Genomic DNA, 12,984 nt, shown 5'->3' on the forward strand with positions numbered 1-12,984 from the left:
TTGGCAGCTGGTACCCATGACCTAGCTGGGATGGCTAGGGCTGAGCTGACCAGAACCTGACCAAATGAAGAGGAAGATGTTTGACACTGAGCTGGTGTTAAGTTGCTGCAATTTGATGGCTTGCCCTGGGCTGGGTTTTGCTTGTTTATGGATCCAGATGCCTTAAGTTTCCAAGCAGACAGAAGATTCTCCAGAGATAAAGGACCATGCTTGTCTCCTCAGAGTACTGGTTTGATAGGGATGGGCAAATTAGAAATTGGCTATTTAAAATGGGGGGAGATAAAGGCATGAAGTGGCTGGCTTACATGTTTTCAGGGATGTGGTTCTTCTAAAACTGATGGTGAAGGGGATGTGAATTTTTGATGTATAAAAGGGATAAAGGCTAGAAAAGCCAGGGGGTGGCCTGAAGTGTAGTAAATTACCTGATATGGCTTTTCTAGCCATAAGTCTTTGTGAATTCCATGGTGGAATTTGCCCTGAGCAACTGAGTGGTTCCTGATCATTAAAGTTGTCCACCTGGGGTATTTCTGTTGGGAGTAGCAGAGAGCAATGTTCTGGGAGGTTCATGCTCTCTCTCAGGTGCTTATAATTCTGATGTTATGATTGGCTAGTTTGGCCACTCTGCCGGGCTCAAAAGGAGGCCTCCTAGAAGCAGAAGTCTCTCTGACTGCTGGCTGAGAAGGACGTGCTGCTGAGAGAGATATGCACTCTTGAGAGACACATACTGCTGGGAAAGAGATGCAAGAGACACACATTACTGAGTGAGACACTGAGGGACATGCACTGCTGGGAGAGAGACTGTGAGAGACTACTGGCTGAGAGATGGTAGGCTGAGAGAGACTGAGCATTTTTCCTGAAATTGAATTATAGCCTGTTGCTTCCCTAATAAACCCCATAATCTGTGAGTTCTGTGCAGCTACTGCAGTGAATTATCAAACCCAGCAGAAAGGTGGTAAGCGCTGTGGAAGGAATGATTGGTGTAAGGGTTGGTGAAAGGGCTGGAGGGAAGCAGCATGTCTGGCCTCATAGGAATAGGCCTTGGGCTATTGATGGTAATTCTGTCTTTCTCTTGTGCAGTTAGAGGCTGTCAGAAGATGGTGCCTCCCTGCTCTTTTAGGAAGCAGTCATACAACTATGAGACCAGAAGATCTAGATGGTGCCCGGCTACCACTATCAACCACTCAGACGGGGATGTATGTAGGAGATCCTGGACAAAGTGGGAGAACAATGTGCGATAAAAAACATTTAAATAATAAAATGAAAAAGAGGAGGGGAAGACAGCATCTTGCCTATAGAAACACACGTTAGGGTCCCCCTAGCATCTTAATACCTGAAAAACTAGGTGCAGCAGTTTGAAGGGGCATTCTGGTGCTCTGAACAGCTCACTAAGTCAGAGTATGTCAAACTCAGGGAAGTAGGATTAGAAAGGAGAAAAGGGCAGTGCAATTACCCAGAAAGAATAAAATCAGGTGAACCTGCCCTGTTGAGTGCTGACTGGCCAGCAAGATGGGGCATCAGAAGGGCTCCCTGGAGCAGTGAAGAGAATGTGAAACCAAGTTAAGTAAAAACTATTTCCCCCACCCTGGCACCCAGATGGGAATAGATAAGTAAACTAAATTACCCCCAACTATTTTCCCATGGGACAGATGAGTATTCAGTTCCTTAAAGAACTGAATGGAAAACATTCCTTCCTGCAGATGATAGACTTGCTAAAAGTATCTTAAAAACAACTTGTAAATTAACTCTGGCCCACAGACATAAGGGAACAAAAGTTAGTTGTGGATCCTCTCCCCTCTGCCAAGCCCCTACTAGCTGATAACAGGAAACAAGTGTGACTCATCCAGCTATCAGTCACCCATTTCATGTTCATGCCCCAAATTCCTCAACCTTTTGTGAATATGCACAACCCCCTCTCCTGAAACCTACAAAAACTGTGTTTTGGCATTTCAGGGAGTTAGATCTGGGTACTAAACTACCTCTTACTCCTTGCATTGCGACTTTGCAATAAATAATTTTCTCTCCTCTCAATCTTGTGTGTAAACTGTTTTGGCCTGACTATGCACTGGGCAGGGACCCGCATTTGGTCCAGTAACAAATGCACTGAAGGACTTGTGCCCACTCCACGGATCTACCTTCAGCACCTACTTTTATTGTGATACCATCATCACAAAGAAAACTGCAGAGAAACCCAGCACACCTGAATTAATAACCAAAAAAAAAAAAAATACACCAGCTTCACCTTTGCAAAAATATTAAATCACAAAACAAATCAACACATAACTAACAGTTAAAAGACAACTTCAAAATGTCTGGGAAAAGACAGCCAACCTCAAATCAAACAAACAACAACAACAAAAAAAAATAGGATGAGACATTAGAAGTAAAATCCCAAACAAAATTCTCATTAAACATGGAGGAAGAGGAGGCAATAGAATTATCAGAGAAGGAATTTAGAAGGTATGTTTATAGAACTCTACAACCGCTTAAGGAAACCCCAAACAGAATCAAGGAGAAAACAGATAGTACCCTGGAAAAACTCAGGAAAACCATTCAAGAACAAAAGAACAAGATTAATACACAATCAGAACTCATACAAAAACAGCAGTTAGAAATGCAGAAGATGAATACCAAAATTACAGAATTACACAACACAGTGATAACACAAAAGAATAGTATAGAAGTGGCTGAAGAACACAATTCCCAACTAGAAGATAAATCCCTGGACACCAGCCTGTATGAAGAAAAATCAGAACAAAGATTTAAGAGAAATGAAGAGAACCTAAGGGTTATATGGGATGACATGAAAAGAAACAACATATGCCTCTGGGAGGTTGGAAGCTTTGGCTAAGACATCTCTGCAGCTAGAGAGCGGAACTGGGAGGTTGGAAGCCTTGGCTAAGACATCTCTGCAGCCCAGGTGTCTTTTAAAGATTTATAGTCTGGTCTGTTTCTGGTTGTGTGTGCTTGAGAGATGAAGTTTTAATCGAGATTCCTCCATAGCCCACCTGTTTCTTAGTGATCCTTTACTGATCCTTTACTTTGTTCTGGTCTGGCTCTAGTTTGATCTGTTGTGTGTGGGTGAGAGTGTGGGTGCATGGCGCTGGCACAAAAGTTTCAAGCAAGAATGAATGCAAGGTGTGACTGGAAAATGGATAACCAAGGTTCTATACCACAATGCAGTCCCCTTGGCTGTATCCTGAAAAACTGGGCTAATTTTGGCTTTGAGCATATAAAAAAGAAAAAATTACTATATTGCTGTAACACTGTCTGGCCCCAATATTAGCTCGAGTCTGGGGATAGATGGCCAGAGAATAAGAGTTTGAACTATGATATTATTATGCAATTGGATTTGTTTTGCCAAAAGGACAAAAGTGGTAAAATACTTTACCTAGAATTATTTGTGGCTTTATTTCAAAATAAGGGTTTACAGAAACAGTGTTGGTTGATGGCTGTATGGCCTAAAGGGAAAGTGGATTTTAAAGGTGTCCTTCAGGATTCTGAAGAAACCTAGAGAAGTTTTAAATTCAGAACTTCCTAAAACTCTGGTGGTGTTATATCCCCCTTTATCTGATAGTACCCTGGATGCCCCTCAGGAAGCAGGTGCCCCTCAGGAAATGGTCTCCTCAGCACACACTCGGAGTGGTATACAATTTGGCCAGGGGTTTAATCCAGGTCCATGAGGGCAATACCCATTATGGCAGGTTCCAACTGGCTTAGACAGAGCTAAGTTGGCCCATACGAAAGAATGCATTATTGTAGGGCTTCAGAAGGAGGCCCCAAGCAGATTGATGCTCACAAAATTCAGGAAGTACAATAAGGCCCCAGGGAAAATCCCTCTGCTTTCCTTGAACAGGTGTGTGAGGCCAACCACCAACATACTGACACTGACCCAGATGACCCTCAGAACGCTTGTAATGTCAACTTGAATTTTATAAGCCAGAGCACCCTGATACATGGAGCAAATTCAAAAAATTAGGAGGGGGACTGGGTATGAAAACTTCTCAACTTGTACAGGTTGCTTTCAAGGTCTATAATAATCGAGACCAAGAGCAGGAGAAGCAAAAGCAGAAGCAAAGAGACACAGAGCAACAGGCTGCCCTGTTGGCTGCTGCCCTGGGAGGCCCGTCACGAAGTCAATCCTAATGGGTAAGTCCCCATGGGTCCCCAATGATCAGAAAGGGAGCAAATAAAGCTCCTCCCCAAGGAGGCCAACCAACAAAGCTGGGCCTCAAGAGTGTGCTTACTGAAGGAAGGATGGGTACTGGAATAGGGATTGCCTAGAACAAGCCCTCCAAAACCAACCAAAGGAGGCCCAGCAGATGGTAAGCACAGCTGACAGTGATCAACAATGATGGAGGCCAAGGGGCTCCATTGTAGACTGGGAAAATTCCTATCTCCCTCCAGGAGCCCTGGGTAGCAATAACTGTGGGAAAACAGCCCATTGAATTTTTGCTGGACACAGGGGATACTCAGTCCTGAATATCCCCAAGGCCCTTGGCCAGTTAATCATGAAGGCACCTGCACTCTAGGATGGATCTGGCCAGAATGCATTTCCTGCCATTAGAAAAGTTTTGCATTCTGCCCATCCTAGCTACCGACACCAACGCAGCCCACCTGATCTAACTTGGAGTGCTTGGGAAAAGGCCCAACAAATTTTAATTCCTAGGATGGGTGTCGGAAAAAATTATCATGACTTCCATATTTTATACCAGTTTGTTCAGAATGTTTCTGTTTTCTTAGAGTCAGTAGCTAACTTGACTTCTGATATAACTTCTGCACTCCAAAATAAAATAACTTGTATCCAGACTATTGTGTTTCAGAATTGGGCAGCCCTGGACCTTATGCTAGTAGCAAATGGAGGGGTATGTATATACATCCATGCCACCTGTTGCTCATTAGTTAATGCATCAGGACAGATAGAACAAGATCAACAGGCTATTCATCACACCATTTGTAAATTGCAACAGGACAGGGAAACTATATGACATAATTTAACCCCCTTTGGGATAGACTTTTCTTGGCTCACCTCTTGGTTACTCAATTTAGGGTGGCTGAGATCCTTATTTGTTAAAACGCTCCTCATATTAACATTAACACTCTTTATTGTTGTTTTATTCAATGTCCATCTAACTACTTGTCTGTCTTCAAGCCCCCAAAATTACAGGCTACTCTACAGTCACTCCTAGGCTCTTCTTCCTGGACTATGGCCAGAAAATTCCAAGAGCGGTCTAATCTACAAGAGATTTACTAATCAAGGATTGAATTCCACCATCTTCATCCCCGGTCAGCAGGAAGTAACTAGAATGAGTCATTGCCCCAGTCCCCAAGAATGTGGAACAGTAACCATTCAAAGGGGAGATTGAAATCGAGTAGAGTCAAAGTTCAGCCTGAATCCCCAGTTGAAGACAGATAAGGAAACATGATAACTCAGTTCCTTAAGAACTGAATAGGATGAAAGCTCAACTATTCCCCCACCCTGGTTAAGACAGATAGGACCCTGGTTGGAGACAGACAAGCAAATATAGTAACTCAATTCCTTAAGAACTGAATGGAATGAAAAGTCAATTTACACATTCTTTTCATGCTATTTCCCCTAGAAACAGGTGATAAGCACGTTAATATGTCTCAGAAGACAACTTGAAAATTAACCTTGGTCCAAGGACATGCTCAGTGAGACAAACAGGAACAAAGTTGCTGAGAATTTACATTCTCCCCTCTGCCTAAGCCCCAATCAGCTGATGACAGGAAGCTGGTGTGACTCATCCAGTGTACAAGTGCACTGCATTAAAGTTCCTTTAAACTGAGGCAAAGGCAATTTCAGTGAATATTTAGCTAATGCGTGCCCAAATTCCTGAAGTTTTTATGAATATGTATAACCCCCTCTCCTGAAACTTACAAAACTGTAACTCGATCTGGGTTTAGGGAGTCAGATCTGGGTACAGACCCCTGTCTCCTTGCATTGCTGCTTTGCAATAAATAATTTTCTCTCCTCTTAATTGCTCAGTGTGTAAACTGTTTTGGCCTGACTGTACACTGGGCAGGGACCCACGTTTGGTCCAATTTCACGTTCATTCCTTGTCTGTAGCCCTGGGCCTTCCTTTGTTCTTAGAGAGCCTCCCATGACATCTGTCTTCCACATTTGTGCTAGCTTCTGTGTCTAATCTGCTCTTTTTTTATAACACAGAAGTGATTAGGTTTAGGACACACCCTTCACTGGTATGGCTTCATTAACATAACATTAGGTTGCATTTTAGAAGGTGGTTACCTTTCATTACATTATATTCACAGTTATAGGGGTTAGAATTCTAACACATAATCTGGGGGACACAATTCATTACAGTCAGCCTCAATCCATTAGTTCCAAAATAAAGTGATCTCCATGATCCAATAAGAATATTCTTACCCCACCCCAGTCTTCAATCATTCTTTGCTTCCAGTTCCCCAGTCCTCACAGCTGATCCGTAGTTCTGGTCAAGGGGATGGATAACAACAACTGAAGCAGAGGAAAAGCTAAATATCTTGTCATCAAAGAGAAGGAATCATCTACCTGGAATTTAAATTGTCCTTCTTAGGATCAACATCATATTTTCATGGACACTCAAGTTCCAGTTGAATAGATTGGAGGAAATATGGTGAATCAGTCTTCTCCCTTTAAAATTTATGGAGTACCTTGGGGTTGCAAATGGTAAGCACTTGGCTGCTAAACAAAAAGTTCAAACCCACCCAGAGGTGCCTCAGGCAAAAGTCCTGGCAATCTACTTCCAAAAGGTTACAGCCTTTGAAAATTCTATGGAGCACAATTCTACTCTGACACACATGGAGACAGAATCAACACAAATCAACTGGTCTGATCTGATCTGGTTCTGCAAATAGTAAAGGGATATAGTAAGATCTAATGAAAAATAAACACAGGACTTTGCATTACTTGTATACTGGCCTAAGCACTGTCACATAACGTTTCTGACTTTCCAAGAAAGTTTCTCAAGTGTAGTTTCTTAGATATGAAATGGGGATTAAAATATACACTTTCAAAATTTTTAATACAGTATTTTTATTAATTTAGGATTATATATATATATATATATATATATATATATATATATATATATATATGCATTTTCACATATTTTTAAATAATAAAGTAAGTATTTTTCATTTTGATACAAAAAGGTAATTGGAAAGTCACCTTTGCAGAGATGGTTGCCAGTGGCAGCAGAGACTCCAGAACCTTGGCTGATGCTGCACCTTGTGCCCCTTCTATAGGGCTTTTCACTCTTTCTCCTTCTCACCAAATCTGACCATTCTTTAAGCTTCACTTTTAAAGAATCACATACTTCTTTGAAAATTTAGGGACAGCTATAAATTTTTCTATAGGAAAAACATGGGTGTCTACCTCTTCACATACAATTTAACATGTAATTTAAGGGGCCCCCTTCCAGACTCCTATATATCCTAGCATGAGCCTTACTCCTTCCACAAAGTTCTCATAATTCCCACAGCCCACAGGGGCCCATAGTAGGCACTATTCATGCTATTGAACACTTTCGTATACAGCTCTACCTTATTCTGTGAGTTTTTGAATTCTGTAGGACATCTTTTCAAACATAGTGAGTACTTCTCAAGGGCACAGATTACATTTTTGCCTCACAGTTCCTGAATATTAAATGGTCAAAAATATATTTGCTAGTTGGATGGTTAATAAATACCCGTGTATCAAGTTATTAAATATACGATGGACTACCAGTAAAAGAAACAAATCAGTCTTTGAAGGAATACACATTCAAAGAATGTCCTTTAGAAGCAAATATGGAAAGACTTCAGCTTGCTTATTTTTGGACATGTCATCAGGAAAGACCAAACACTAACAAAGGACATCATGTTTGGTAAAGTAAAGGGTCAGCAGAAATGAGGGAAACCCTCAATGAGACAGATTGCCATGATGGCTGAAACAATGGACTCAAACATGCCAATAATCATGAAGATGGTGCAGGAGTAGATACTGTTTCATTTCGTTGTACATGGGGACATCATAAGTGAGAGCCTGCTTGCCAGCAATTAACAACAAGAAGTAACTCTCTATAGAGCAACTCTCTATAGCACAACTTGTAACTGTGGTGTTCTAGGAAATAAAGAGCCTAACAGCAGTCTGCAGCTAGAAACAAGGTGTGTCAGGCAAGTCAGGAGGAGGGCAGAGCTGGAGGAACAACAAGGCTTAACAGGCCATGGCCTGGGGTCCCACCAACTGTACAACCACTCAAAGAGTGGGATGGGGTGAGGAGGAAACTGATCACACACTGACATTTTCAGAGAACGTGTCTTCCTTCTGCTAAATAACTGGTTGCCATAGAGCCTATTGAAACTCATGACAACCCTATGTGTGTCAGAGTAGAACTGTGCTCCACAGAGTTTCAATGGCTATTTTGATGGAAGCAGATCAACAGGCCTTTCTTCTGAGGTGCCTCTTGGTGGACTAAAACCTCCAACCTTTTGGTTATCAGCCATGTGTGTTAACCGTTGGTACCAATCACCCTTCTGTGAAGGGCTCTTTATTTCACAAGTGCCTTCAGAATCATTTATGTGTAATCCACATTTATTTTATTCTTGTCTACTTTCTCCTGGCTATGGAAGGTAAACCAAACCAAACCAAACTCACTGCCATCAAGTTGGAGCTGACTCCTAGTGACCCCTCCTTGGGTTTCTGAGGCGATATCACTACAGAAGTAGATGCCAAACCTTCCTTCCAAGGAGTGGCTGGTGCGTTTGAACCACCAGCCTTCTGGTTAGCAGTCAAATGCCTTAGGCACTATGCCACCAGAGCTATGAAAGGTACAGGGCTCTTATTTATAAACAAAGCAACAGTCAAATATTGAGTCATTTCCGACTCATAGCGACCGCTCCTTGGGTTTTTGAGGCAGTACTTCTAAGGAAGTAGATTGCCCAATCTTCCTTCCAAGGAGTGGCTGGTGGGTTTGAACTGTCAGCCTCCTGATTAGCAGTCAAATGCCTTAGACACTACACCACCAGAGCTCCCAATATCAAGTTCAAAAACATAAAAAATAAACTCACTGCCATTGAGTCAGATCTGACTCACAGCAATGTCTCCTTGGGTTTTCCAGGAGGTACCACTATGGATGTAAACTGCGCAACTTTCCTTCTGAGGAGTGGCTTGTGGATTTGAACCACCGGCCTTCTGGTTAGCAGTCAAATACCTTAGGCACTACACCACCAGTAATGTTTAAATAAGTTGACTCTCATGGACAACTGATATGATACTTGTGACCAAATACTCACTCAGCAGGGTTGCTCCATGCACCTCCCAGCCATCACTCCATCACTAGAGGAATGATGTGTGCTAACAGGGCTAATGTGTGACTACTTTCACCTTCACCACAGACAGAAATGCCTAGAATACTTACCGATATTTGAGTAATTCTGGGGAATATTTTGACTTTGCTTTGAAAATCACCTGCAATGACAGAAAAGCAAGTTAGATTGGCTCTACAGTATGCTGACATCAACAAATGAATATTATCACTTGGGATTCTCCTTCGTCTTTACACAAAAGCAACAGACACGTTTTCTGAAATTGAAAGCACACATTTTGTAAGAAAGTATGTGAAGCTAAACATTTTTTATGCTGTACATACAATTTTAAACGTAAAGGTATTACTGGTCTACTACTGTCAAGTACTTCATTTAAGATTCTTGCTTGAGTTCCTCTTCTCTGAGAGAGGAACAGCTTTCCTTCACACTTTGATAGAATTCTCACTGATACCATATTAATGTTATTTGAACTTAAGTGTTCATCTACCCGTGCCTCAAATTTTGCAGCATATTTAAAATACTCAAATAAATTTTGGTGTATAGAAATATTAACCTTGAGTGTGTTCTACAGGACAAATACTGTGTTGGAGTTCTTCCAGGTTTCTAATGCCTGCACAACTGCTAAATGCCCATACACTGTGGTGCTAGACAGCCTGTGGAGCCTCTGAGAAGGTCAGAAGGAGACACATACAGAAATACAAGAGAAGCAGCCAGAAAGTTCAGAGCATAAGGAACTGTTTTGCAAGTTATGGGTTCAGCCACAAGGTGGGCATGTCAGCTGGTCTCGTTTCTTGGCCCCTCGCTGCCCATCTTGTGCATGGAGCTTCTGGTCACAAAGTGACTACATGAGAGAGTATGGAATGATCAAGGTCAATTCACTCTTGTTGTTAGCTGCTTTCAGTCAACTCCAACTCATGGTCACCTCATGTACAACAGAGACAAAACATTTCTTGGTCCTGCACCATTTTCATGATCATTGCCATTTTTGAGTCCATCACACCACCTTCTCTTGTGATCAATAGGCTTTCATTGATTAGTTTATGGAAGTAAGCATAAGGCTTTTCTTGTTGCTCTTGTTGTTAAGTGCCATTGAGTTGTCTCCAACTCATAGCGACCCTATGCACAGAACAAAACACTATCCGGTCATGAGCCAGATCCATGATTCTTGCTACATTTGAGCCCATCGCTGCCACCACTGTGTCAATCCACCTCATTGAGGGCCTTCCTCTCTTTCATTGACCCTCTACCTTACCAAGCATGACATCCTTCTCTAGGGAATGGTCCCTTCTGACAACATGACCAAAGTAAGTGAGACGAAGTCTGGTTATTCTCACCTCCAAGGAGCATTCTGGCTGCACTTCCTCCAGGACAGACCTGAAAACTGTAACCCGACTGCCATTCAGCAAGTCAGATTTGGGTATGGCCCCTGTCTCCTAGCATTGCCATTTTACAATAAATATTTTTCTCTCCTCTTAATCACTCAGTGTGTAAACTGTTTTGGCCTGACTGTGCATTGGGCGGGGACCCACATTTGGTCTAATTTCAGAAGTAGATTGCCCAACCTTCCTTCCGAGGAGTGGGTTTGAACTGCCAGCCTTCTGGTTAGCAGTTAAGTGCTTTAGGCACTACGCTACCAGAGGAACTACTTTAGAGCCCTTATTTTCAATCTTAAATAAAATCTTCCTCATAAAATCTAACTCAAAACCAAAATACCAAACCCATTGCCACTGAATCACTTTGAACTCACAGAGAGTATAGGGCACAGTATAACTGCCCCATCGAGTTTCCAGGGCTGTAATCTTTACAGAAGCGGACTGCCACATCTTTCTCCTGCAGTGTGTGGCTGGTGAGTTCAAACTGCTAACATTTTGGTCAGCAGGGGAGCACTTAACCCTTGTGCCATCAGGACTCCACCCACCAAATAAAATAGGTAATATAAATCAATGGAAACCTGGTGAAAGCCAGCAGGGGGAGGTGCCTATTATTCTCCCCTCCCACACCCTTTCTACTATATGTGACTCTCCTCAGAGCACAGATGGTAAATTGTGGTAGAATGGTTTCCGGCCTCACTGATGGTATTTCCTAAGTCCTCCAGCACCAGGAGGCAGTGTGAGGGAAAGGTGCTATCATAGTTCTGTTGCATTTGAAGTGCTAATTATTCAAGTGGGTAAAGAGAAAGGACAATGACAGGCTAGAAACAGGACATTGGAAGCATTAATGGAGTACATCCTTTGTGGCTGGTTCCATTCACTCAGCATAAAGTTTTCAAGGTTTTTCTGTGCTACATGAATCAGTACTTCATTCCTTTTTATGACAGGATAATATTCCATTGTATAGTTATACCACATTTATTTATCCATTCACAGTTGATAGACATTTGGTTGTTTTTATTTTTTTGACTATTACGAATAATGCTGCTATGAACATTTATGTTCAAATTTTTGTGTGAACATGTGCTATCATTTCTCTCATACACCTAATAGTGGAATTGAATTGGCTGGATCATATGTTAACTGTATGTTTAATGGTTTGAGGAACTACCAGAGTGTTTTCCAAAGTGTTTGGACCACTTTACATTTCCACTAGCAATGTATGAGGGTTCCAATTTCTCTATATCCTCATCAACACTTGTTATTAACTATCTTTTTTTTATTCTAGCCATGCTACTTTTTAAGATTTGCTTTTCTCTAATGGTTAATTGTGTTGAACATCTTTTCATGAGTTTATTGGCCATTTGTATATTTTCTTTGGAGAAATATCTTATTCAGGTATTTTGCTCATTTTTAATTGGTTTATTTGACTTTTATTAATGAGTTTTAGGAGTTCTTTCCACATTCTCAGTAGAAGTCCTTTATCAGATACATGATTTACAAAAATTTTCTCCCATTCTGTGGGTTGAATTTTCACCTTTTTGATGGTATTCTTTGAAGCATGAGGTTTTTTTTGTATTTTTTTTATCTCAATGAAATGCAATTTATTTACTTTTTTTGTTGCTTATGCTTTTGTTGTTATGAAATTATTGCTTAATCCAAGATATTGAAAACTTATGCCTGTTTTTTTCTAAGAATTTTATAGTTTTAGCTCTTCCATTTAGGTCTTTGATCCATTTTGAATTATTTTTGTACATGATCTGAAACAGGGGTCCAATTTTCATTCTTTTGCATGTGAAGATACAGTTCCCCAGTACCATGTGTTGAAAAGATTGTTCTTTGTTCATTAAATAGTCTTGGTACCTTTGTTAAAAATCAATTAACCATAGATGTATGGGATTATTTCTGGTGAGATGAAGCTGGAAGATGGAGTGGGGAGATGGGAGGGTACATTTGTTTCCCAGCTCCGGTGTCTCTCCTAAAGTGGGCCAAGGTCTACTCTGCCCCCACGCGTGCCCTCTAAGTGACCCCCAACCTCTCACTCCACCCTTTACAATGACACAGTTGTTGTTGTTGTTGTTGTTATATGTTGAGGAGTCAGACCCGACTCATAGCGACTCCTTGTGTTTCCAGGGCAGTATCACTACGGAAGTAGATTGCCCCATCTTCCTTCCGAGGAGCGGCTGGTGGGTTTGAACCGCCAGCCTTCTGGTTAGCAGTCAAGTGCCTTAAGCATTATACCTAGAAATATTTGACTTAATTGTTTTAACAGAAGCAGAAACAGTTTAGA

The 12,984-nt window shown here is 41.4% G+C and overlaps 1 protein-coding gene across 1 annotated transcript in view; it reads right to left on the reverse strand.

Annotated features, from left to right (window-relative positions):
• The window catches only part of GPR137B (G protein-coupled receptor 137B), a 92,101-nt gene that overhangs the window by 54,979 nt on the left and 24,138 nt on the right, over positions 1-12,984 (reverse strand). Inside the window, 1 exon segment of the mRNA XM_007958207.2 lies at positions 9,417-9,466. Coding sequence (XP_007956398.2) covers positions 9,417-9,466 — 50 coding nt within the window.

Source organism: Orycteropus afer, unplaced genomic scaffold, assembly GCF_000298275.1.
Source record: "Orycteropus afer afer isolate SDZICR_OR568_19922 unplaced genomic scaffold, OryAfe1.0 scaffold00877, whole genome shotgun sequence".
In the NCBI taxonomy this organism is placed as follows: domain Eukaryota; kingdom Metazoa; phylum Chordata; class Mammalia; order Tubulidentata; family Orycteropodidae; genus Orycteropus; species Orycteropus afer.